The sequence below is a fragment of the Chanos chanos genome, chromosome 13 (assembly GCF_902362185.1).
Source record: "Chanos chanos chromosome 13, fChaCha1.1, whole genome shotgun sequence".
NCBI lineage: Eukaryota > Metazoa > Chordata > Actinopteri > Gonorynchiformes > Chanidae > Chanos > Chanos chanos.
The window spans coordinates 23,545,727-23,571,266 of NC_044507.1; the positions used below are offsets into that span (position 1 = coordinate 23,545,727).

Genomic DNA, 25,540 nt, shown 5'->3' on the forward strand with positions numbered 1-25,540 from the left:
GGAAGGAACATGATCACTCTGAGCATAAAATGGCTTAAAAACTCAAGGGACCGAAAGACTTTGGAAAGACTTAAAAAGGCACAGAAAATTGTACAACGGACACAACTGAATCTATGAACAGGGAGAAGGTGAGCCGGTAGATTCGTCAATGAGCTGATTCAACCTATGATTAGTAAGCCAGCAAAGCAGAGTGCTGGTAGGGAAGTGGAGACAGACACGAATGTTCCCCCCAGTGCTCCAGTCCAGCCGCAATGTGACATCAACCTGTAGGATGATCCCTAGGCTGAGGAGTGGACTGATCTGGATGGTGTTGATGGGACTTTCTGATGAATTTTGGACCCAAAGTGTCAGAAGGAGGAATCCAGCACTGTTCCTCAGGGCCGAACTCCTCCCTGTCCAACAGATACTGCCTATACGTCATCACAATTCAAAATTCTGTTCTGACTGCATAGAGTGGAGATCCATCAGTATTCAGAGGTGGAGGTGGAAGTTATCAGGGGACCAGGAGTCACCAGTCTGAGAAGAGATACATGACAGCTGGGTGAGGAGTTGAAGTTGGCACAAAACTTGACTGACCCTCTGGAGGACTTTAAAGTGCTGCACAAGCTAGCTGAACTTCCTACAGGGCAAGCTTTAGATCTTTAGTGGATAACCAGACCCTGTCCCCAAATTGGATTTTGAAAGGCCCACTGCAGTGATGGTCAGTTCGTATTTTCTGGTGGCGAGACATGGGCTGCCTCCCAGACACACTCAGCCTTGTGAAACCAGTCATCTGACTGGCAGGGATTCCATGGACACAGGGGAGGTTTGTGCCCATGAATGCACTGGAATGGTGCCAGGCCACTTAATGAATGGTGGAGGGAATCTGGAAGGAATGGGTAATACCTGGATGTCTTGTAACCAAGGAAGTTTGTACCCAGGTGACCTACTGCTCCCTCACCTTCTGTGGAATGTAGGTCTTTTATGGTGGCCTGTCATCTATAGTCAATTCGGGGACATGGACCACTGTCCTTTGTTTGTACAAAAAAAGAGCCATGCAGAAGCAGGCGATGTGGACAGATGAATATATCCCTGCTGAGGTATCCTGGATATTCTCCGGCATCACCGTTGTCTCTGCCATGGACAAATCCAAATCCAGTTACCCAGAAGAGTGGTGCCAGCCAGGGAGATGAGAAGGGAGGCAGGTAGCCTTTGATTTTCTGAGCACCTCTATTAGGCCCTGGTAGGCCTGTGGGACATTGAGAGGATGGGATACCCATGGAGATTTTATAGCTGTAGCTGTGCGGAGTAAATTGAGACAGGTCCTCTGATAGAAGGGGGAACCAACTATGACTTCCATCTTTGTCCACTCTGTAGTGGTATTGTGCAGCAGAAGCCAGGAAAAATCCAAGAAGAATGGACCTCATTCACCAACCGTTCTCAAGAAATTTGTTCTTAAAACCCCCTTACGCAATTTTGACATTCACCAAGGTTTTCTTATTTGGAATTTGTTTTTTAGGTAACAACAGAATCGATGCACAGTTCTGAGCAGACATGTTTGTGCAAAATAATTGCTTACTGCATTTTCAAGTGAAAGTGAAACCAGGGCAGGATGCAAGTGCACAACATAGGATTTAACAAAAGGAAAACAAAGGATCAGGTTAAATCAGCAAGGTTTGTCTCACAAAGTTCATTCAAACAGGATTCGTCTCACAAAGTTAACTGGCAACGGTTTGTGCTGGGAAAACAAGTGAAGACTTCAAAGAAGGTGCAAAACAAAGGGGTTTAAATAATCACCATCGAGGGATCTGTGGTGTTCCCCACCACAGCAGCCAAAAGCCTTGGCGTAACCCTTGACAACCAGCTGACCTACTCCGGTCACATCGCGGCACTCACTCGATCTTGCAGATTTTCCCTATACAATATCAGGAGAATCCACCCATTCCTCACACAACAGGCGACCCAGCTCCTGGTCCAAGTGCTTGTCATCTCCCGCCTGGACTACTGCAATGTTCTACTGGCTGGCTTACCGACCTGCGCCATCAGGCCGCTCCAGCTTGTGCAGAATGCCGCTGCACGCCTGGTATTCAACCTCCCTAAGCACTCTCATGTCACTCCACTGCTTACTGCGCTCCACTGGCTTCCAGTAGCTGCCCGCATCCAGTTCAAGACACGGGTGCTGGCCTACCAGGCCTCAAGAGGCTCCGCCCCATCATACCTTCAGTCCCTGATAACTCCTTATACCCCTGCTAGAACCCTCCGCTCTACAACCTCTGGTCAGCTGACGGTCCCCTCACTTCGGGAACCCGACAGCCGCTCCTCCCGACCACGCCTCTTCTCCGCCATTGCCCCGAGGTGGTGGAACGACCACCTTCATACAGTTTGGAGTGCGTAATCCCTTACCATCTTCCACAAGAAACTGAAAACCCACCTCTTCAGAACCCACCTGTCCCCCAATGCCTAATCTCCCTTCCTTACAAAAAAAAAAAAGACCTTGTCTTGTATCTATGTTTGTCAAAGAATTCCAGGGGCGCAATACGAAGGGTTAAATTGACGCTCAGTCTTATCGCGATGTCTGCTTATGAGGTATTAGGAATCTGACCAATGCACTGATTGTAAGTCGCTTTGGCTAAAAGCGTCTGCCAAATGCTAAATTGTAAATTGTAATTGTAAGGGAGAAAATCAATGAAATCAAAGTGCAAACAGGTGAGGGAGGTGAGTGGTGATCAGTAGACTGGCGACACTGAATGCTGAGTGACTGAAGCTGACAAGGGAGAAGGTGAGGTCGTTACAGAAGGGAGGCTTACCATGCCTCCTAGTCTCTCCGTGAAGGCCTTCCAAGCCCGTGAGGTGAACTGAGAGCCACGGTCAGAGAGCACGTCCTCTGGAAGGCCATAGCAACGGAAGATGTGGTGGAAGAGAGCATCCGCAACCTGGAGAGCAGAAGGAAGAGAGAAAAGGAATCAAATCAACAGGCCTTAGAAAATCGGTCTACCACTACCAAGATAGTGGTGTTTCCATCCAACAGGGGGAGGTCCGTAATGAAGTCCAGGGCTATGCGAGACCATGGTCTCTGTGGGATGGGTAGCAGCAGTAGCTTTCCTGCAGGATCCTCCCGCGGGTTACTTGGTAGTGGCGCAGATGGAGCAAGCCCGGACATACCGCTGCACGTCAGAGGCCAAGGTGGCCCACCAGTGTTTTGCAGACAGGAGGTGAATGGAGCGGAGAGACAGCGGAGGACGTGCGATAGAGGGGCGGATGTAACCTGGCTGCAGAGCCTCGCTGCTGTATTCCTGCTTGGCTTGGGTCTCCTTCAGTGAGAGGGGGTACACTTGACCACAAGGAGGTGAAGTACCAGGGAGGAGGTCGATGATGCAGTCCCAAGGGTGATGAGGGAGATGGGTAGTGTGATCTTTACCAAAGGCTTCTGCCAGGTCATGATAGCGGCTGGGGATCTCAGGAAAGGGTTGAGATTGGTGGGCTCTTGACTGACGTGGCTGCACAGACCAGCCGTAAGCACCGATGCTGACAGGTTGAAGACAAGGTGACAGTTTCTCTCTCCATCCACAAGATGGTGGGGTTGTGGTTCTGGAGGCAAGACAGACCGAGGATGAGTGGGTGAGTGGAGGCAGGCAACACTAGAAGTGTGAGGACCTCTTGAAGGATGGCCCCCACAGTGAGGCTGGCAGAGCTGGGGCGGCCATCCAAGGCGTGGACAGAGACCGGAGTTGGGAGGTGACGAAGGGAAAGTTGAAGGGCCCGAGCCAAGTTGTCCGCCGCCCCCTGAATCTAGCAGGGCTGAAAGAGAGGAAGAGAACTCACCGGAGAGAACCGTCACCGGAACCATGAACGGTTTTGCCGACAGAATGAAAGAGGGAGCGCTTACCTTATTGTGGGGGGTCTTTTCTCGGGGTAGTGCTTCTCTCTTGTACCCTGGAAACTGAGCAGGTCTCACCAAGCAGCCCGCCAGCTGGTGACCCTCCTCTCCACTGTAGGGACATAATCCCTGCTCGATGCGGCAGTGACATTCAGTGGTGGTGAGGTGGGTGCGGCCAGTCTGCATTGGCTCGGGCTTGGAGTCTGAGTAGGACTGGAGTGGCAATCTGATAAATCTGGCCAAATCCGGCGTTCGCGCAGCAAATGGTCCAGGACAATGAGGGAATCCAGACTCATTCTCATTGGGGCGGGCCAGCTCCATTAGGATGTCATCTGAGTCCTCGTCGTTAGATGGGACAGAGGGCTGGCTTGTTCCAGCCACTGACAGTGGCAGCAGTCCGAAAAGCGGTGCAGGTGCCCTGGGTGAGCTGGAGCAGCCTCTTGCCTACCTCTTCCCTCTCTGCAGGATGGTCAAACACTGAAAAATAGATTCTCAAAACATTCATATGTAGCAATTTCCACACCTCCTCTTTCCCAGATGGCGGTCGCCCACTGCAGGGCCCTTCCTTACAGCTGCAAGATGATGGTAGAGATCCTAGTAGCCTCTGAAAAGTAGGGATGGTAAGCAAAGTATAACTGACACTGTAAGATGAAACCATGACAATCATCGGGGGCGCCTTCATAGCATTCAGGAAGTTTGATCAGGGAATCATGCCGACGGTAGGCCTCAGCCTCGGAGGCAGAACGGTAGTGAGTCGCTCCATGTGGCAGACTACTTCACCCAGGGCAGCTTGGAGGTGGACAAGCTCACGCTGCTGGTCCACAACCACTTCAGCCAGGGCTAGCACCGGCGAGGACGCCCCGCAATGGTCTGGACTCTCCTCCAAGGGCAGGGGAATGTTCGCTGCGTCCGCTGGTGTGGTGATGTCTTGTGTCAAAAAGGGTAGCCTTCGCTCATGTCTACTACTGTACACGCATTACATTGAACCATTAAAGCAGGAGCACAAGTGATGGCTCAAGCTACTTGTTGGTTATTAGAAGAGAACTCAGAATTACAAGAAACAAAGTTAGAACAAACAAAAAGTGGAATTGTTCAGAAAAAAAAAGTCAGAATTGTAAGGAAAAAAGTCAGAATTGTGAAAAATAATGTCGGAATTTCGCAAAACAAAGTCGTAATTCCGAGAAATAAAGTCAGAATTAAGGAAACTTTTTTTTAATGTGGCTGAAATGGGCTTCCATAGATTTCTGTGTGCGCACACGGCCCTGCAGTCTCATGCCCTTTTATGGGGATTGGCGGGACATTTACCTTTGCTAATTAGGAACAACTGGCACGCGCTTTCAATTTACAATGTCAATTATTTCTCCATCTTGGCTTTGCACAGGGTGATCTAACTGGATAGTTTTCTCATTGGTGACCCTCTCCTCTTCAATATAGACATAAGCCCGGTTGTATGAAAGAAATGTGGTTCTACAAGTCACATTTAGCAATGAGTCTAAAGAGAGATGAAAGAAAGAGAGAGGTGTTTTAACAATCTACAATTTAACAATCTGCTCTGAATGCAGTTAGCAAGTAGTTAGTAGAGGAGATCATTTAGTGCCATGCTCAGTATTATGGGGGAAAGTTGGCTAAGAGAGGGTTAGTTCTACGTCTTCTGAAGCAAGGCAATGAGAGAAAAGAGTTTTTTAGTCCTCACCGTAATTCAGGCGGCAGGTTGGATTAGCTCAGTAGTCACAGTGTTAAGAGTCAATGGGGAGCCACATGAGAGAGTGAATTTGGCTCCATTTGGAGGTGTCTGGTGTTTTTCTGGGAGTACTGGGAGTATAAACTACTGATTTGCAAAGTTATGTTTGCCTTGTTGCATATGTATTCGGGTCATATGTAAATATCAACACCATAGTGCTGAATCCTTCTCTTTCTCTCTCCCCCAATACACACACACTCACACACACACAAACACACAGGTGTAGTAGGGGGCACGGTTTTGGGTTTGTTGCTTCGGTACATCCCTGATCTGGATGCCAACACGCTGTTGCTGGTCTCTTTCCCTGGTGACATTCTGATGAGGATGTTGAAGATGCTAATCCTTCCTCTCATCATCTCTAGTCTTATAACAGGTCAGTCTCACAGCCGGAAGAGTTTTACTCTTTAACTTTCACAGTCCAGCTCTGGGTTTCAGACCTCACCACTTTCATTAATTGTCTCTCTGCCTCTCTCTCTGTCTCTCTATCTCTCTCTCTGCCTCTCTCTGCCCCTCTCTCTCTCTGTCTCTCTATCTCTGTCTTTCTATCTTCTATCTCTCTCTCTCTCTGTCTGTCTCTCTCTCTCTCTCTCTCTGTCTGTCTCTCTCTCTCTCTCTCTCTCTTTCTATCTCTCTCTCTGTCTCTGTCTTTCTCTCTGTCTGTCTCTCTCTCTCAGGGTTGGCTGGTTTGGATGCTCGTTCCAGTGGAAGGATGGGCACGAGAGCGATGGTGTATTATATGTCTACAACAGTTATTGCTGCCATACTGGGAGTAATTCTTGTTCTGGGGATCCACCCTGGTAATCCTAAACTAAAGACCCAAGTCAGTTCTGCCCCCAAAAACCAGGAGGTGAGCAGCCTGGACGCCTTTCTGGACCTAATCCGAAACTTATTTCCAGAGAACCTGGTTCAGGCTTGTTTTCAGCAGGTGAGTCTGGGCATGCAGGTGTCCACTTGCATTCATTTAATCTCATTACTGTCCCATTTCACACAAAATATCTTACAAACTTAATATTTGACTCCATCTCTCTGCTATGTAATATCATGTTGGTAGACAGAGGAATGCTGAGATCAAGCCACACTGTATTTCTGTTGTAAGTACCAATGTCAAAGTTAACTTTCATGACATCGCAACCAACCATCCAGGATCAGAATCTGTGGCTCCACAGGTTTTTGATATGAAGTCTAGCATCATGTCACTAACTAGAAAAAATTCATTTTATTTCATGTTACTACCATTGCTCAGACAAAATGTGTTAGAAACTGAAAGGCAAAGTAAGTGGTCTCAAAAACAAAATCTTTGAGTTTTGCTAGATGGCATTTGAATTTCAGTTAGAATCCTGCATCGTAGGAGGCCGAGAAGAGAATTCTTTGCTGCCGTGCTGACTGGCAGCGGGTGCATTGTCAGAAGATGGATAGTCCTGTCGACAGAGCTGTAGTGTGAAGTACCAGGGATCTTTTAAGTTATCAGCTTGTCTTCTGGCTGTTGCTCTAGAACCTCTTATTAAGTTAAATGCTTTTGCCATTTTGATTAAAAACCTTCGTAATGGAAAATGTGAAGGTCAACCTTCACCCTCTATTATGTTTACAGTTCTCATAAAAAGCTCCAGGAGATATGAAAGCCTGAGAAAATGAGTTGAATCACCATTACCTAAAATGTTTTCCCTCAGTTCCACAGAATTGTCTTATTTCACAGCTCAGTCCTATACTTTACTGACCTTAACACAACATAATCTGGTCATTTTTAGGCTCCTGTGTGCATCAGAACGGTTAAGCTTTGCATGACTTGTAAGTGTGCAAGCTGTTAGTGTTTTTTCCTAGTAATTGATAACAGTTAAGAGCACTTGTACTTTTGTGTCTGGGAGTCATGTGTTATGGTTACGAGCTGAGAGATGAGGGTTTGTGATTTACGGTTTTGATGTTTCTGTCAGATGGTTTCTGGCAGAATATTTACACTGATTGGTAAACATAAATATTTGTTTTGTTGCTTTTTTGTTTTGTTCAGTGTGGTTTTTTGAGCATTGTAGTAAGACAAAGGGTTCGTTTTGTAGGGTACACAGACTCTCAGATAATAACATGCTATAGAAACACGATATGGGACTGTCAAGTACTGTATATGGTACTTAAGCAGAGAACTGATTCTACACATTCTACTTTCTGGCTTTGCGCACTCAGAGAAAGGGTTTCCCAGTGTCTGGCAGTGGACTGAGGTCTGTTAAACAAATCCATTGTTAACTGTCTGGTTGGACTGTGAGGTGGAGGTTGCCACCCTGATGGCGTTTTCATGTTTCATGTTATCATTGCACTCAATGGGCCAGTTTTGATTCACAGCTCATGAACTTACTGATTGCATGCCCGCCCACACTAAATTCCCAGTCCTCCAGCATTGCTTGGATCCAAAAGAGCTCTTTATTTGGCAAACATGTAAACACAGCAGTTACTTGTCAGAACTCTGACTCTGATTATTTGACTATCTGTGAACCATACCCCCCAGTCATGTCTCCATAGTGCAACACTGTCTAGTTCACTCTTTTCTGCTTTTCTGGTTTTTGTCTAAAGTTCATCTGTCCAAAAGATTAGAAATATGAGTGTGTCTGGGTGTGTGAGTGTGTTTGTATGTGTATGTGTATGTGTATGTGTGTGTGTGTGTGTGTGTGTGTGTGTCTATGTCTCTGACATATGCCAGTGGTTTTCCATCCCATTAATATACTCATATGATTTGCGTTGTTTGGGTAATCATTTTGCATCTGAAGAAATACCTCTGACTCTCTAACACACTCTCTGGCAAGTCCGGTTCAGTTTAAAGAGATGATGTTATCCTTGACTCTTTACTGATTGTCACTGAAACCCCTGACCTGTAAAGCATTTCAAAGCACACTTACAGGGCTCTCTCTATGGTAGTTCAGATTAGGGCTGAAAGATTAATCAGTTTCTTTGTTGGAATTGCCAGAAAAAAAGTTAGAAATGTGAGAAATAAAGTCAGAATTAAGGAAACTTTTTTTTTTAATGTGGCTGAAACGGGCTTCCATAGATTTCTGTGTGCGCACACGGCCCTGCAGTCTCATGCCCTTTTATGGGGATTGTTGGGCGTTTACCTTTGCTAATTAGGAACTTAAAAAACTTAGGAAGATAATGGTGAATGAGGCCCATAGAGTAATATAACAGAGGTTGCTGATGGAGGACTGTGTTGGTTAACTGGAGTTTGACAGGAGACTAGAGTTAACCCTAAACAGCTGAATGGACTGCAGGGTGGACTCTAAAGGCATCAGTCAGTGGAACCAGTGAGGAACCTGGACAGCACAGTTTGACACCAGCAGTGAAAATTCATAGTGGTCCTGCAGAACGGTCTGTCAGATGGATTCTGATAAACACACGCACACTACGTGCAGGACAATGCTGCACTGGAGTTTGTTCAAGTTTTTAGACTACATAGCAAAATCACAAGACTTAATTATGGTCATTTTGGGCTATATAAACACTTCATATGAACATTTGGCTAAGAATCTGCATTCATTAGACCACCCAAAAACAGCTTGCAAGCAACTGTAACAAAAACTTTGTTTACACAAAATCCAAAAGATTTTTTTCAAATTAGTAGACTCACTTCTTTATGGCAAGCCCATTTTTCAAAACAATCAGCACAAGATATCGAACTATGATACTTCCATGATGTGACACACTAGTTTCTACATAATGCACAAAAATTAGTTGTGTAGATCATGGTAGACAAAACCAAAGTATCACTTTTTGAGGCATACATGTAAATTGCCCATTCCCAGTTAGCAAACACACACACAGGTCAGTCTTCAATCCCACACATATAAACACACACACAGGTCAGCCATGAGTGAACTGATTGTTCAGTTCTAGTTACAGTCTGCATCATTTAATATCAGTTCCAATCCATTTCACAAGGCACCAGATTTTTCTAGTTGCACTGCTGTTCATCTGAAAATAAATGACATTTTTTAGCACACTGAAATTTCATGGAAGCTTGTTTTTACAATGAGTTTCCAACATATTTACTGTAGAGCAATATATGCAGTGTGTCCACTGTGATGACAGTGTGACGTGTGCTAGCGAAAAGTGCATCTGTATCAATGAGATAGAGTGTTGAAATGCATTCCTTTTTGGATGTGTTTAATAGGATGTTTTGTAATAGGCAGTTTTTCATAAGGCCAGTGTTCCTGTTTAAGTGAACCTCTCTGGTTTTGTGTTGAGCTTGAAGATGAAACGTGAGGACATTTTTCTTTGAGATGTGGTAAAAGGTGTTAAAAATGTGAATCGTTCTGTGAGAAATGTGCACAAGACTGTAGTGGATTTAAAACAGTACTGTAGTGGAGTCTGTACAATGCAAAGGCTCAAACACATGAGGAGGAATCAGGCTCAAACACATGTACAGTGTCTACCCTGAGGAATCAACACTCCTTTAAGTGTGGTATCTAAAATTAGACTCAGTGTCAGAGATTAATGAAATAAACTCAAGCAGGTGATTATTAGGACTATTCTACGGAACCCGGGAGAGGCCAGTGTGAGCGAAATTTTCTCGAGCTGTTATAATTTGTGTGCACATTTTCCTTTATTGTGCCGTCGAAGTAATAAAGTGTGGTCTTGAAAAGGTATAATGTGCACAAAATGCCTTAAATTGAGCCCTGGAAGTGTGTATTTCATGCTCACATTCTGTCATTGTCCTACATTTTCTGACCTCCTTTCTCACACGAATACCTTGCTGTATGCATTTAGCATACATCAAGTGACACCTGTGAAATCTTCCAGGGCCTTGGAGTTCATTCAAAATGAAGTCAATAACATTCCCCAAATCCTGACATCCACCATGCCGAAGACTGTTCGCTCTCAGCATTCTTTTCAACGGGCCTCATTGATCAATATCTTCCCAAGTTTTTCATTAAATTTGATCTTGAGAAAGATTCTAAGAAAAAGTCTACATCAGATTCATGACGTGTTCTTAAACCGCAAAATTCTTCGCATCTTTGTTCTTTTAATGATGAATCCTATTGATCTTGTAAATTGAAAGCGTGTGCCAGTTGTTCCTAATTAGCAAAGGTAAACGCCCAACAATCCCCATAAAAGGGCAAGAGACTGCAGGGCCGTGTGCACACACAGAAATCTATGGAGTGTAGTTTCAGCCACAGTAGAAAAAGAAAAGATTTCAGTATGACATTAACTGTTATGTTCTCTTATTGCTCTTTTTATTCATTGTACAAAAGAATAAATATGCACTACATTCTGGAGTGTTACATGAAGTGTTAGTGTAGTGTTTATTTTAAAAGACCATAATGCTTTGTAAAATAGCAAAAATAATTATTAAAAAATATTATAAATGATAAAAATATTATTGTAATTTAAGTCCTGTAATATTATACAACTGTAGAACTGAAGAAAACACAATAAATAATTATTTTGAACGAAAATGTCAGCACTCAAATGTGCGTAAGTGTGCTGTTGAGTGTGCGTAGATTCTGTTCTTATCCCAAATAAGAAAACATTGTCAGAAAACTGCGTGGGTTTTAAGAACAAATGTCTTCTTTAGAACGGTTGGTGAATGTGGTCCAATGTTCGTAAACTTATAGCAATACCATGGGTGGCTAGAGTTGCCAATATTTGGTTGTAGGTCATCCCTAAACCAAAGTAGCCTACACCATTATCAGATCCATTGTCACGAATAAAGTGGTGCACGGATCGATAAAATAATGGAAGTGACACACATCTGTATAGTGCTCATGGTGTACTAAAATATGTGCACTATTTTCTCCATGTTTTACAAATATTAAGACAATATTGTGCACAGGATTTAAGATCTACAGGTACCACTTTACAATCAGACTACCCTTATAAACGGTTTGTGAATGGTTTATAATTAGTTTATAAATCAGGTTGTGAACACTTTATAAATCATTAATAAGCTGTTTTAAAAGTTATATAAAAAGCGCAGCAGTCACGTGTTGCTTGCCAAATAGTGATCCCACATTGATCTGTGCTGTTAAGCCTCTGATCTCATTGGTGACTTGTTGCTTGCCAAATAGTGATCCCACATTTATCTGTGCTGTTAAGCCTCCGGTCTCATTGGTTACTTAGCTTACTTTGTCTTCTCCATCAGCCAGCATTTATACCTGTCAGCCCCATCAGATATGTGTTACTAAGTTATCAGCATTTATACCTGTCAGCCCCATCAGATATGTGTTACTAAGTTATCAGCATTTATACCTGTCAGCCCCATCAGATATGTGTTACTAAGTTATCAGCATTTATACCTGTCAGCCCCATCAGATATGTGTTACTAAGTTATCAGCATTTAACCAATATTAGCATATCTTAATAGTCAAAAAGTTTAATCAAATTATTGCATATTAAATTTTTATATCAAATTACCAGATTGATACGCTAAGGCTTTGGCAATATTGTTTACCTTTGCCGTTTTCAGCATGCTATCAGCAGCCATCCTCATTATTATCACGGGTGTTGATATGACATATGCTATCATATTATTGTGGTATATTGTGATGTGTGTTGGGGGTAGATGGGCGGAGCTTCCCAGCATCCATTGGGGCCATGGACTGGTGATTAGCCCCAGTTTGTTATTGTTCAGATTATGTTTCCCGTTGTGTCTAGTGGAAGTGTATGTGTATTGTTCATCATGTAGTCTTTGTGTTGTGTTGTTAATTCTTGTGATAGTTTAATGTTATCAGTGTACCGTACATGTAATTGTCAGCATGAATGATGTACTTCCTTCCTATCGTGTCAGCATGTTAAGCAGTATGTTACTTCCTGGTTTGTGCTGCTGCAAAATAAAAGGTAGTGTCATCATTCTAGAGAAAACCCAGCAACTCATGAGTAAATGGTGATGTGTTTCACAGTTTACAACAAGGCTCCCTTTCAGCAGGTATAAATGTTAGTAAATAATAAATAAATGGTCATAAAAATGAGATGAAGCTGACAGTTTAACATGCTCACTGATGAAAGGAGAACATAACGTGAGCTAAGCAACGAGCAAGATCTGAGATTTAACAGAACAGATGGATGAAAAGCACAGCAGTAACTTGATCTTGCCAAATAGTGAACCCGCATCGATGCATGAAAACTGTTATAATTGGTTTATAAGTATTTATTGATATTTATAAAATGTTTATAATCTAATTCGTTATCTAATTGTAAGCCATTTATGAATCCTTTATAAGGGTAGTCTTATTGTAAAGTGGCACCGATCTATGTGCGCACGTTTAATAAATCGTGGGTACGTTAAAGTAGATCGAGCTCACAATTTCCCATAACGTTCATACGATATACTTTAACTCGCCCACGAAGTCAGAAAGAAAATATTTGGCCCCTCTCGGGTTCTGTACTACTCCAATAATCTCTTGATTTTTTTCAGAATCTGGGAATTTAAACTCTTTGAGGCGCTGGATGATTGCACCATGTCCAATATGTGACAGACTCAGTCTCATTTCATTCCTATCATTCTCTCATTAGGTGCAGACAGTAGTGAAGAAAGTGAGCATGCCGGTTCAGAACCAGACAGAGCCTATCACTGTCAACAGGAAAAAACTGGAGTTCAAATGGGGCATGAATGTACTAGGTAAGGGCCTGTTTGTAACTTCCCTTTTTTCCGTCTTTTGTGTTCAGTCTGAGCCAAAGAGTCCCTCAGCATTCTGGGTGTTCTGCAGTGGTCTGCAATGTTCTGTGGTTTTCTGTGTTCCATGTATTTTGTAATGTTCTGTGGTGTTCCACAGTGTATTGTGATATTCTGTCAGCAAGTTAGTAATACAGTCTGTCAGTAATACAGTCAGTCAGTTACACAGCCAGGGAGTCAGTAATACAGTGAGTCAGTAATACAATTAATCAGTCAGTAACACCGTCTGTCAGTAATGCTGTCTAGTCAGTCAGTCAGTAATGGAGTGAGTCAGTAATACAGTCAATCAGTCAGCAGTGCTGTCTAGTCAGTCAGTCAGTAATACAGTAGGTGATACAGACACTAATACAGTCACCCAGGCAGTAATACAGTCTGTCATTCAGTAGTACAGTCACTCAGTAATACAGCCAGTAATACAGTCAGTAACACAGTCAGTAATACAGTCAGACACCCAATCAGTAATGCAGTCAGTCACTCAGTAATGCAGTCAGTCACTCAGTCAGTCACACAGTCAGCCACTCAGTCAGTAATACAGTCAGACACTCAATCAGTAATACAGTCAGTTACTCAATAATACAGTCAGTCACTCAGTCAGTAATACAGCCACTCAGTCAGTAATACAGTCACTCACTCAGTAATACAGTCACTCAGTAATGCAGTCAGTCACTCAGTCAGTCACACAGTCAGCCACTCAGTCAGTAATACAGTCAGACACTCAATCAGTAATACAGTCAGTCACTCAGTCAGTAATACAGTCAGCCACTCAGTCAGTAATGCAGTCAGTCACTCAGTCAGTCACACAGTCAGTCACTCAGTCAGTAATACAGTCAGTCACTCAGTAATACAGTCAGTCACTCAGTCAGTAATACAGTCAGTTACTCAGTAATGCAGTCAGTCACTCAGTAATGCAGTCAGTCACTCAGTCAGTAATACAGTCAGTCACTCAGTAATACAGTCAGCCACTCAGTAATACAGTCACTCAGTCAGTAATGCAGTCAGTCACTCAGTAATACAGTCAGTCACTCAGTCAGTAATACAGTCAGTCACTCAGTAATACAGTCAGTCACTCAGTCAGTCACACAGTCAGTCACACAGTCAGCCACTCAGTCAGTAATACAGTCAGACACTCAGTAATACAGCCAGTCACTCAGTCAGTAATACAGTCAGTCACTCAGTAATACAGTCAGCCACTCAGTCAGTAATACAGTCAGTCACTCAGTAATGCAGTCAGTCACTCAGTAATACAGTCAGTCACTCAGTAATGCAGTCAGTCACTCAGTCAGTCACACTGTCAGTCACTCAGTCAGTAATACAGTCAGACACTCAGTAATACAGTCAGTCAGTCACTCAGTAATACAGTCAGCCACTCAGTCAGTAATACAGTCAGACACTCAGTAATACAGCCAGTCACTCAGTAATACAGTCAGTAACTCAGTCAGTAATACAGTCAGACACTCAGTAATACAGTCAGTCAGTCACTCAGTAATACAGTCAGTCACTCAGTCAGTAATACAGTCAGTCACTCAGTCAGTAATACAGTCAGTCACTCAATAATACAGTCAGCCACTCAGTCAGTAATACAGTCAGTCACTCAGTAATGCAGTCAGTCACTCAGTCAGTCACACAGTCAGTCACTCAGTCAGTAATACAGTCAGTCACTCAGTCAGTAATACAGTCAGTCACTCAGTCAGTAATACAGTCAGTCACTCAATAATACAGTCAGCCACTCAGTCAGTAATACAGTCAGACACTCAGTAATACAGCCAGTCACTCAGTAATACAGTCAGTCACTCAGTCAGTAATACAGTCAGTCACTCAATAATACAGTCAGTCACTCAGTCAGTAATACAGTCAGACACTCAATCAGTAATACAGTCAGTCACTCAGTAATACAGTCAGTCACTCAGTCAGTAATACAGTCAGTCACTCAGTCAGTAATACAGTCAGACACTCAATCAGTAATACAGTCAGTCACTCAGTAATACAGTCAGTCACTCAGTCAGTAATACAGTCAGTCACTCAGTCAGTAATACAGTCAGACACTCAATCAGTAATACAGTCAGTCACTCAATAATACAGTCAGTCACTCAGTCAGTAATACAGTCAGACACTCAATCAGTAATACAGTCAGTCACTCAGTAATACAGTCAGTCACTCAGTCAGTAATACAGTCAGTCACTCAGTCAGTAATACAGTCAGACACTCAATCAGTAATACCTCAGTCACTCAATAATACAGTCAGTCACTCAGTCAGTAATACAGTCACTCAGTCAGTAATACAGTCACTCAGTCAGTAATACAGTCAGTCACTCAGTAATACAGTCAGTTACTCAGTCAGTAATACAGTCACTCAGTCAGTAATACAGTCAGCCACTCAATCAGTAATACAGTCAGTCACTCAGTAATACAGTCAGTCACTCAGTCAGTAATACAGTCAGTTACTCAGTCCGTAATACAGTCACTCAGTCAGTCACACAGTCAGCCACTCAGTCAGTAATACAGTCAGACACTCAATCAGTAATACAGTCAGTCACTCAGTCAGTAATACAGTCAGACACTCAATCAGTAATACAGTCAGTTACTCAATAATACAGTCAGTCACTCAGTCAGTAATACAGCCACTCAGTCAGTAATACAGTCAGTCACTCAGTAATACAGTCAGACACTCAATCAGTAATACAGTCACTCAGTCAGTCACACAGTCAGCCACTCAGTCAGTAATACAGTCAGACACTCAATCAGTAATACAGTCAGTTACTCAGTCAGTAATACAGTCACTCAGTCAGTCACACAGTCAGCCACTCAGTCAGTAATACAGTCAGACACTCAATCAGTAATACAGTCAGTCACTCAGTAATGCAGTCAGTCACTCAGTCAGTAATACAGTCAGTTACTCAGTCAGTAATACAGTCAGTCACTCAGTAATGCAGTCAGTCACTCAGTCAGTAATACAGTCAGTCACTCAGTCAGTAATACAGTCAGTCACTCAATAATACAGTCAGCCACTCAGTCAGTAATACAGTCACTCAGTCAGTAATACAGTCAGTCACTCAGTCAGTAATACAGTCAGTCACTCAGTATTGCAGTCAGTTACTCAGTCAGTCACACAGTCAGTTACTCAGTCAGTAATACAGTCAGTCACTCAGTAATGCAGTCAGTCACTCAGTCAGTAATACAGTCAGTCACTCAGTCAGTAATACAGTCAGTCACTCAGTAATGCAGTCAGTCACTCAGTCAGTAATACAGTCAGTCACTCAGTCAGTAATACAGTCAGTCACTCAATCAGTAATACAGTCAGTCACTCAGTAATACAGTCAGTCACTCAGTCAGTAATACAGTCAGTCACTCAGTAATACAGTCAGTCACTCAGTCAGTAATACAGTCAGTCACTCAGTAATGCAGTCAGTCACTCACTCAGTAATACAGTCAGACACTCAGTCAGTAATACAGTCAGTCACTCAGTCAGTAATACAGTCAGTCACTCAGTAATGCAGTCAGTCACTCAGTCAGTAATACAGTCAGTCACTCAGTAATACAGTCAGTCACTCACTCAGTAATACAGTCAGACACTCAGTCAGTAATACAGTCAGACACTCAATCAGTCACACAGTCAGCCACTCAGTAATGCAGTCAGTCACTCAGTCAGTCACACAGTCAGCCACTCAATCAGTAATACAGTCAGTCACTCAGTAATACAGTCAGTCAGCCACTCAGTAATGCAGTCAGTCACTCAGTCAGTCACACAGTCAGCCACTCAATCAGTAATACAGTCAGTCACTCAGTAATACAGTCAGTCAGTCACTCAGTAATACAGTCAGTCACTCAGTCAGTAATACAGTCAGTTACTCAGTCAGTAATACAGTCAGTCACTCAGTAATGCAGTCAGTCACTCAGTCAGTAATACAGTCAGTCACTCAGTCAGTAATACAGTCAGTCACTCAATCAGTAATACAGTCAGTCACTCAGTAATACAGTCAGTCAGTCACTCAGTAATGCAGTCAGTCACTCAGTCAGTAATACAGTCAGTTACTCAGTCAGTAATACAGTCAGTCACTCAGTAATGCAGTCAGTCACTCAGTCAGTAATACAGTCAGTCACTCAGTCAGTAATACAGTCAGTCACTCAATCAGTAATACAGTCAGTCACTCAGTAATACAGTCAGTCACTCAGTCAGTAATACAGTCACTCACTCAGTAATGCAGTCAGTCACTCAGTCAGTAATACAGTCAGTCACTCAGTCAGTAATACAGTCAGCCACTCAGTAATGCAGTCAGTCACTCAGTCAGTCACACAGTCAGTCACTCAGTCAGTAATACAGTCAGACACTCAATCAGTAATACAGTCAGTCACTCAGTAATACAGTCAGTCACTCACTCAGTAATACAGTCAGTCACTCAATCAGTAATGCAGTCAGTTACTCAGTCAGTAATACAGTCACTCAGTCAGTCACACAGTCAGCCACTCAGTCAGTAATACAGTCAGACACTCAATCAGTAATACAGTCAGTCACTCAGTAATACAGTCAGTCACTCACTCAGTAATACAGTCAGACACTCAATCAGTAATGCAGTCAGTCACTCAGTCAGTAATACAGTCAGTCACTCAGTCAGTAATACAGCCAGTCACTCAGTAATACAGTCAGTCACTCAGTCAGTAATACAGTCAGTCACTCAGTCAGTCACACAGTCAGCCACTCAGTCAGTAATACAGTCAGACACTCAATCAGTAATACAGTCAGTCACTCAGTAATACAGTCAGTCACTCAGTCAGTAATACAGTCAGTCACTCAGTCAGTAATACAGTCAGTCACTCAGTAATACAGTCAGTCACTCAGTAATACAGTCAGTCACTCAGTCAGTAATACAGTCAGTCACTCAGTAATGCAGTCAGTCACTCAGTCAGTAATACAGTCAGTCAGTCAGTAATACAGTCAGTCACTCAGTCAGTAATACAGTCATTCAGTCAGTAATACAGTCAGTCACTCAGTCAGTAATACAGTCATTCACTCAGTCAGTAATACAGTCAGTCACTCAGTAATACAGCCAGTCACTCAGTAATACAGTCAGTCACTCAGTCAGTAATACAGTCACTCAGTCAGTAATACAGTCAGTCACTCAGTCAGTAATACAGCCAGTAATGCAGTCAGTCAGTCAGTCAGTAATACAATCAGTCACTCAGTCAGTAATATAGTATGTCAGTTAGTGATACAGTCAGTCAGCGAAAGAGTCTGTCAGGAGAGAGAAAAAGTACACACACATAAAGAAGGGCAAAGCCCTTAGCATCTTTAGTGTGTCTTTTTCCATTTTGTTTGTTTAGCACATCTTAGAGAAGACATCATCATGAAGGTGCTTTACAGAATGCCAGGCATGAAAGCCTAAGTTAACAAGCCTAAGGCAACAGTGACAAGGAATTAGGAATAAACCGTTAGAAATAGGAATAAACCTTTAGAGAAGCCAAAACTCAACAGGGAGAACCCATCCTCCTCTGGCTGGCACATGGTTACATTATAGTCATTAGATAGTCTGTTAGGTAGGCAGGGAGGCTTGCATGCAGGGTCAAAGAGGTCATTGTGTCTGCCAGGTTACTCATCCTTCAGTACTTGGGTCATCTGGAGTACAGAGGAGCTCCGTCTAGGACTATCAAATGCAGGACAGATGTTCTCTACTGTCACACAAAGGGAAGTCCAAACCCCAGCTGCACTTTGAGTAATGAGTAGGTTTTGTAGCACACGAAACAGTGTCCTGCATTTCTTGTTAAAGGTTTTGGGGTATACTCAGAAGCTGATGAATGATGATAAGGTTGAATCCAATACTTTTATAATGCATTTGGGAACATCAGGCTTTGATTGGTTGGTGTGAATGATATGTCTCTTTCTCCACAGGGCTGATTGGGTTCTTCATCACATTTGGAATTTGCATGGGCAAAATGGGAGAGAGAGGGAAGCTCATGTCAGACTTCTTCAACATCCTTAACGAGATCATTATGAAGATGGTCAGCATGATTATGTGGTCAGTTCCTCGCTCACAGCTTTCCACACTTATCACAGACACAGCATGTTGTTCACCAAAAGACCATTCATCTGTCCCATGTCCTGGGACATTTCTCAGTGGTTTTGATTCCAGTGTGTGCATGTGTACTCCTGCTTCCCTCTCCCTGATCGGATCCATGCAAAGGTCTATAACACAGGTTGTGTTCACCTGCACATTTGTGTTGCCTCTGGGCAAGTGTATAGAAATAGTAAATTAAAACTCTGCGGAGTGCATTCACTGGGATCAAACGAGCCTTTGACCACTGTACAAACATCACGGGGAAAACAGAGGAGGAGTCTTTGACCACTGTTCAGGGAAAACAGAGGAGGAGTCTTTGACCACTGTACAGGGAAAACAGAGGAGGAGTCTTTGACCACTGTACATACATCACGGGGAAAACAGAGTGTCCCAACAATATGCAGCACATAACACTGAAAAGACTCCTCCAGGAATATTACACTGCTCTATCTACATGCAAACCCTGATCCCAGACAATCACAGATATGTACACAGATATGTGTGTGTGTGCGCATGTGTAGATGTGGGGAGAGCAGTGATGAAACACTGAGACACACACACAAGCAGAGAGAGAGAGAGTACAGCATTTCCTGGAGGAGCTGTGTGGACCAGCTCCAGAATATTATAAATCCCTTCATACGCTGAGGCTCCACAGGCAAAGTGAAGGAGAGTCCAGTGACAGGAATGAAACTCCTAAATCTAAGAAACGATACACGAAAAGCCTGAGGATGAGAGAGAGATCTGATTTCAGACCCTCAGTACAAAGTACTTAAATTTATCATGACACTATTCTGTGCATTTATTTTCAAAGTTTTTTGTGAATTCTACTGGAAATCTTAAGGAAATGAATTATTTGTAAGAAAAAGGGAAAGCGAGAAAAAGGTCACAATGTTCACGCTCTAATTTACCTGCAATTGTAACTGCCTGCTGGCTCGGCACCTATTGCACACCTGTCTGGCCAAGAAGCGGTCTCCTCTCTCTGTGGTCCTTCTCAAGATTTCTCCTATTTTCCCATTTCCCTTTTGGGTTTTTGGGGAGTTTTTTCTTGCCCGGCATGAGGATAATGTCAGGGGGTGCCATCCTGTTTTGATTTTGTTTGTTGTGGCATGTAAAGACCTTTGAGACTGTAAACAGTGATATTGGGCTCTAAATAAACTTGAAACTTAAACTTAAACCAAAACTATCAGAGAGTGAACCAGTTGCAGAGACCAACTGGGACAGTGTCTTGTGAAAAAAAGCAGAGTGACCTGTTTTTTCAGACAAAGGCCAGACTCAGCTAACGCTCCGCTCTCTCACCATACCGACCCTCTGACACAACGTAAACCATCCAGATGATACGCTAAACAACATCACTCACGCGTTTGGGCACACAGCAAACTGTGTTTACACAAAACATCATCGCTACTCACAGACTGTGCATCAAACCGACATACCACAGGCTCTGAAAAATGACCAGGCTGGAGGGGATTTTGGGAAGTATCTGCCGAAATAATCCTGAAAACGCCTCTTCTGTCTCTCTGGAGCCATAATGGCGTCCGAGTGCCTTAGGCCACAGTGTTTTCAGCTCTGCCTCATTTTAAACCACATTAGAACTATTTGAACCAGAACGGTGGTTCACAGCTATTAATTAGCATATTTGTGGGAGGGGTTACCATCCATAATGGCACCACATTGTGCTGTGCTTCAGCGGCCTTTCAGGATCAGAGTTTTAAAGGTGTTTTGGCTTTTCTGTGACTTTGTTGCGTTCTTTTTACCTTTAGACATTGCGTATCTGATTACAGGTACTCACCTTTGGGCATTGCATCTCTGATCTGTGGGAAGATTGCTGCCATAGGTGACTTGGAGGTGGTTGCTAGGCAGCTGGGTATGTACATGGTAACGGTAATGGTAGGCCTCTTCATTCACGGTGGCATCATCCTGCCCGTCATATTCTTTACTGTGACAAGGAAGAATCCCTTCAAGTTTTATTCTGGAATCTTCCAGGCTTGGATTACAGCCCTTGGAACTGCTAGCAGGTATGTGTGTGTTTGTTTGTTTGTGTGTGTGTGTGTGTGTGTGTGTGTGTGTGTGTGTGTGTGTGTGTGTGTGTGTGAATGTGAGTGTGAATGTGTGTGTGTGTGTGTGTGTGTATGTTACCATGTGTGTGTATGTTAGCCAGTTGTATTTTTCATAATTTACACTGTCTGCTTTGTGAATTAGTGTAATGCCTTTGACAGAACGAGACCTGTTTCCTTAAGGAGTTAATGTTTCAGCCACAGCCTGTGAATTATTTGGCCAGGCCAAAAAAAGGCAGTTTTGTGTTCTCAGTTCTGCCTAAAGTCTAAGTGTAATGTCCCGTGATTCTCATGGGAAACACTCAGATTGGTTGTTTGGGAAACATCTGTTGCCTGATTGGCCAGGGGAAGTATTTCAGATTGGGTCGTCTAGATGGAGATGAATGTGTGAGATGTGGGTGTGCTGTGCTGTTCACTGTAATCTTTCTGAGTCTTTAAAGGAACAAAATTCCTGTGGTGTGAGAGACATTTGTCATGGAGTGGTCCTATAATGTGTCCATCACAGTTCACCTGTTAACTCTCATCCCACACATGATAAAATGAAAGGGGAAGCTTGGTCCTATAAAATTGTTCAGAGATGGAGGTATCTGGAGTTCAATAATCTTTTTTTGCATTACTTTCTCTCATTAACTGCTAAGTTGGAGGTGAAATTATCAGAGGATATTTGTCAGAACAGAGTGTAAAAATCCATACCAAAGTCATCTCTCATCTTTCATTCACTCTCCTGTAAGTGCCCTCTTTTCCTCTGTCTGTCTCTCATAAATGTCCTCTTTTTCTCTGTCTGTCCCTCATGCTGTCTGTCTGTCGCACTCAGACCGCTGTGTTCTGGGTGCCTGGGGGAGCAGGGTTAGGGTTAGGGTTAGACCGTTAGACCGCTGTGTTCTGGGTGCCTGGGGGAGCAGCGTTAGGGTTAGGGTTAGACCGTTAGACCGCTGTGTTCTGGGTGCCTGGGGGAGCAGGGTTAGGGTTAGGGTTAGGGTTAGGGTTAGACCGTTAGACCGCTGTGTTCTGGGTCCCTGGGGGAGCAGGGTTAGGGTTAGGGTTAGACCGTTAGACCGCTGTGTTCTGTTCTGGGTGCCTGGGGGAGCAGGTTAGGTTAGGGTTAGACCGTTAGACCGCTGTGTTCTGGGTGCCTGGGGGAGCAGCGTTAGGGTTAGGGTTAGACCGTTAGACCGCTGTGTTCTGGGTGCCTGGGGGAGCAGGGTTAGGGTTAGGGTTAGGGTTAGGGTTAGACCGTTAGACCGCTGTGTTCTGGGTGTCTGGGGGAGCAGGATTAGGCCTGGCAGGCTGTTACGCACTGCTCCTCTCGTTTCCCTGCTTCTACTGAATGCTTCTGTGTAATTCTGTCAACTCCTTCTATAATTACCTCTGACCTGAGTTTGCTTTTAACTCGACAGAAGATACGCAAGGCGGTTCTTTACTCCCCAGACCTCCCTTCAGACTTACACTCAAGACTCTGTCCATTTAATAATTTAATAATGCCACATTTTATTTTCAACTAATCTGCTGTCTTTACCTGCTTTTCTCTCCTCCTCCTCATTCCTTCATCTCCTTCTTTTTCTCCTAATTCTTTCTGAAGTGCTGGAACCTTGCCTGTGACATTTCGCTGCCTCGAGGAGAATCTGAAGATTGATAAGCGAGTGACGCGTTTCGTGTTGCCCATTGGGGCCACAATAAACATGGATGGCACGGCGCTGTATGAGGCAGTGGCGGCCATCTTCATTGCTCAAATGAACGGCATCGACCTGGATGGAGGACAGATCATCACTGTGAGGTAGGAGCGTGTGCAGGGATTGGACACTCATGACAAAATGCTAATAACTAGTGAGTAAGAATCACTAATGACAAAATACTAATGACATTGCTACTACTTTGAGAAACATGAAAAAAAAAACAGTGTAACCTCAGGCTCTCAGAGCACGTGTTGGCCTTCACTTCACTGAATGATTTACTGTGTCATATTCACAACAACAGACAGAGGATTGCCCTCCACTGCAATAAATCAACCAATGAAACGTGAGCACTGCACAAGGGTGAATGATACAAGGCAAAAAATGTCAGTTCATTGCTCTGTCATAAACACAACAACAAGCATCAGAGAATTGGAATCAAGACATTCAGTTTGAGCCAGTGCTCTATAAGGCTCATTGAACTGATATATCAGCACTGTTAAAATCAACAAACCATAAAAGGAAGAGATAAGAATCATGTAAGTGGATATTGATAAAAATTAGTGCTGGTTTGTTTATTGTGTGTCATTGCAGCATGACCGCAACTCTGGCCAGTGTTGGAGCAGCCAGTATTCCCAGTGCGGGACTGGTTACCATGCTGCTGATCCTGACTGCAGTGGGTCTGCCCACACAGGATATCAGCCTGCTCATCGCTGTGGACTGGCTCCTGTGGGTATCTCACCCCTTGTAAGCAAAACCAACCTTCAGATGAATGGGCTCTTATGATGACTGTCTGCTGACAGCTGCTGTCTGGTTCTTTAGTGATAGAATGCGCACATCCATCAATGTGGTCGGGGACTCGTTTGGGGCGGGCATTGTCGACTTCCTATCACAGGCAGAATTGGCCGAGATTGATGGTGACGTCCCCCCATCAGACGAGGAGTTCCACCCTCCACCACCTATCTTGACGGAGATGGACCTGGTAGACCCCCTGACACCCCCGGAGCTGCCCCCGCGGTCCCCTCGTCCCCCCAAACTGAACCACTACTCCCAGCTCCAGTCTCAACCCCATTCCATCCCTCACTCTCCGCGCTCTGTGCGCTCTCCCTCACCCAGGTCTGTCAGATCCCATTCTCCCAGGTCTGTATGTTCCCTCTCCCCCAGACCCTTCACCTCACACTCCCCCCGTCTCCTCCACCGCACCGAGCCCGGATACACTGCCCTGCCCACCCACGAGAACCAGGTAATGTGACTAAATGCTTCACTTGTCCTTCCATTCGATGCATTTCTGCAAATGTCTGTTTGAGATTTTCTTGTGGCTTCTTTTCTGTGCGTTTTGGTTGTTTGGTAGAGATTTCTGTCTGTGTTAGATGTTTCGATGCATGGTTGGTAAATCATTCTCATCCAGAATTACACGTTTTTCTTTATTTCCCAAGATTCCCACGTTTCCTCGCAGTCACAGAGAGCGAGACAGAGAGAGAGGCCAAGAGAGGGAGCGCTTTCGTGGAAGAGAAAGGGAGAGTGAAACGGAAGAAGAGGAAGAAAAAGACAGGATGGTGGATGAGGCCAGTGATGGAGAGGAGAGTGATGACACCGCGTATGACCGGAGACATGCCATCCCAGAGCTCCCCTAAACAGACCACTGAACACCATCAGACTACTGAACACAGACAGACCACTGAACACCAGACTACTGAACACAGACAGACCACTGAACACCATCAGACCGATGAATACCGTCTGACTACTGAACACCACCAGGCCAGCATACAGCTGGTTTAAAGCAAGCCCTGGTTTTTGACACAGGCAGAGAATTGGCAGACAGTGTGTGTTTTGTCTGGGTTTGTATCAATGATTGACAAGAATGAATGGGATGTTAAAATAATACATAGTCATACATTAGCCACAATTTAGGAACAGTACAAAGTCCATTTCACTGACAGACTGTCAAACACTGTAGGGACGCTCAATGCCATCCTGTCTCCACATCTAATCGTGGATGTGACAGACATTATCTTTTATCCAGAGGTTGCACGTCAGGTCTACATATCCAACCTAATCCTGTGCGTATCCACACACTGATGAAAACTGGCCAAATAGTTCAGTGTAACAAGGCAAGGTCTGAAGATCTCCTCAGCGAGGAGAGTCTCAGTAATGGCATTTTAACTCATGTGTGACCCGCAGAGTAAAATTACTATCTCATCTGTTTGCTTTTATATTTATCCATATGACATTTCCTCATCCGCCTTTGTTCATTCAGTGTCTGCTCTTTTATGATGAAAAGATCTTCCTAACTCTTCTGATTAAGGCTAATGCATAATGACTCTAATCAACCATTTCAACCGTTTCACTCATAGAATGTGTCATTAGTAGATAATATTGTTCTTTACATATGATTGTTATGATGTATTTTAATTTATTTGTTTTGGAGTGTGCTATGACAGTTGTGTGTTGTTTATTCATTTATGTTGCTGATGTATTTATTCATGTGTAATGATATTATATATTCATTCATTTTACCCTCTGT

General features: G+C 43.7%; 1 protein-coding gene across 1 annotated transcript; it reads left to right on the plus strand.

Moving 5' to 3' along the window:
- The first annotated feature begins 5,520 nt into the window (after nt 1-5,520).
- slc1a9 (solute carrier family 1 member 9) lies at nt 5,521-24,647 on the plus strand. Its single transcript, XM_030789779.1, has 10 exons — nt 5,521-5,553; nt 5,814-5,970; nt 6,272-6,522; nt 13,083-13,188; nt 19,124-19,250; nt 21,071-21,304; nt 22,923-23,117; nt 23,608-23,742; nt 23,836-24,256; nt 24,450-24,647. The coding sequence occupies exons 1-10, from the start codon at nt 5,521-5,523 to the stop codon at nt 24,645-24,647; spliced, it is 1,857 nt and encodes a 618-aa protein (XP_030645639.1).
- Nucleotides 24,648-25,540: the final 893 nt, after the last annotated feature.

What these genes read in the sequence shown, in the direction of transcription:
- slc1a9 (XM_030789779.1), top strand. Translation starts at nt 5,521, where the DNA reads ATGAGAGAAAAGAGTTTTTTAGTCCTCACCGTA. An exon ending in ATGGGGCATGAATGTACTAG is followed by an intron (nt 13,189 to 19,123) that starts GTAAGGGCCTGT and finishes CTTTCTCCACAG; the next exon opens with GGCTGATTGGGTTCTTCATC. An exon ending in TGCCCACCCACGAGAACCAG is followed by an intron (nt 24,257 to 24,449) that starts GTAATGTGACTA and finishes TTATTTCCCAAG; the next exon opens with ATTCCCACGTTTCCTCGCAG.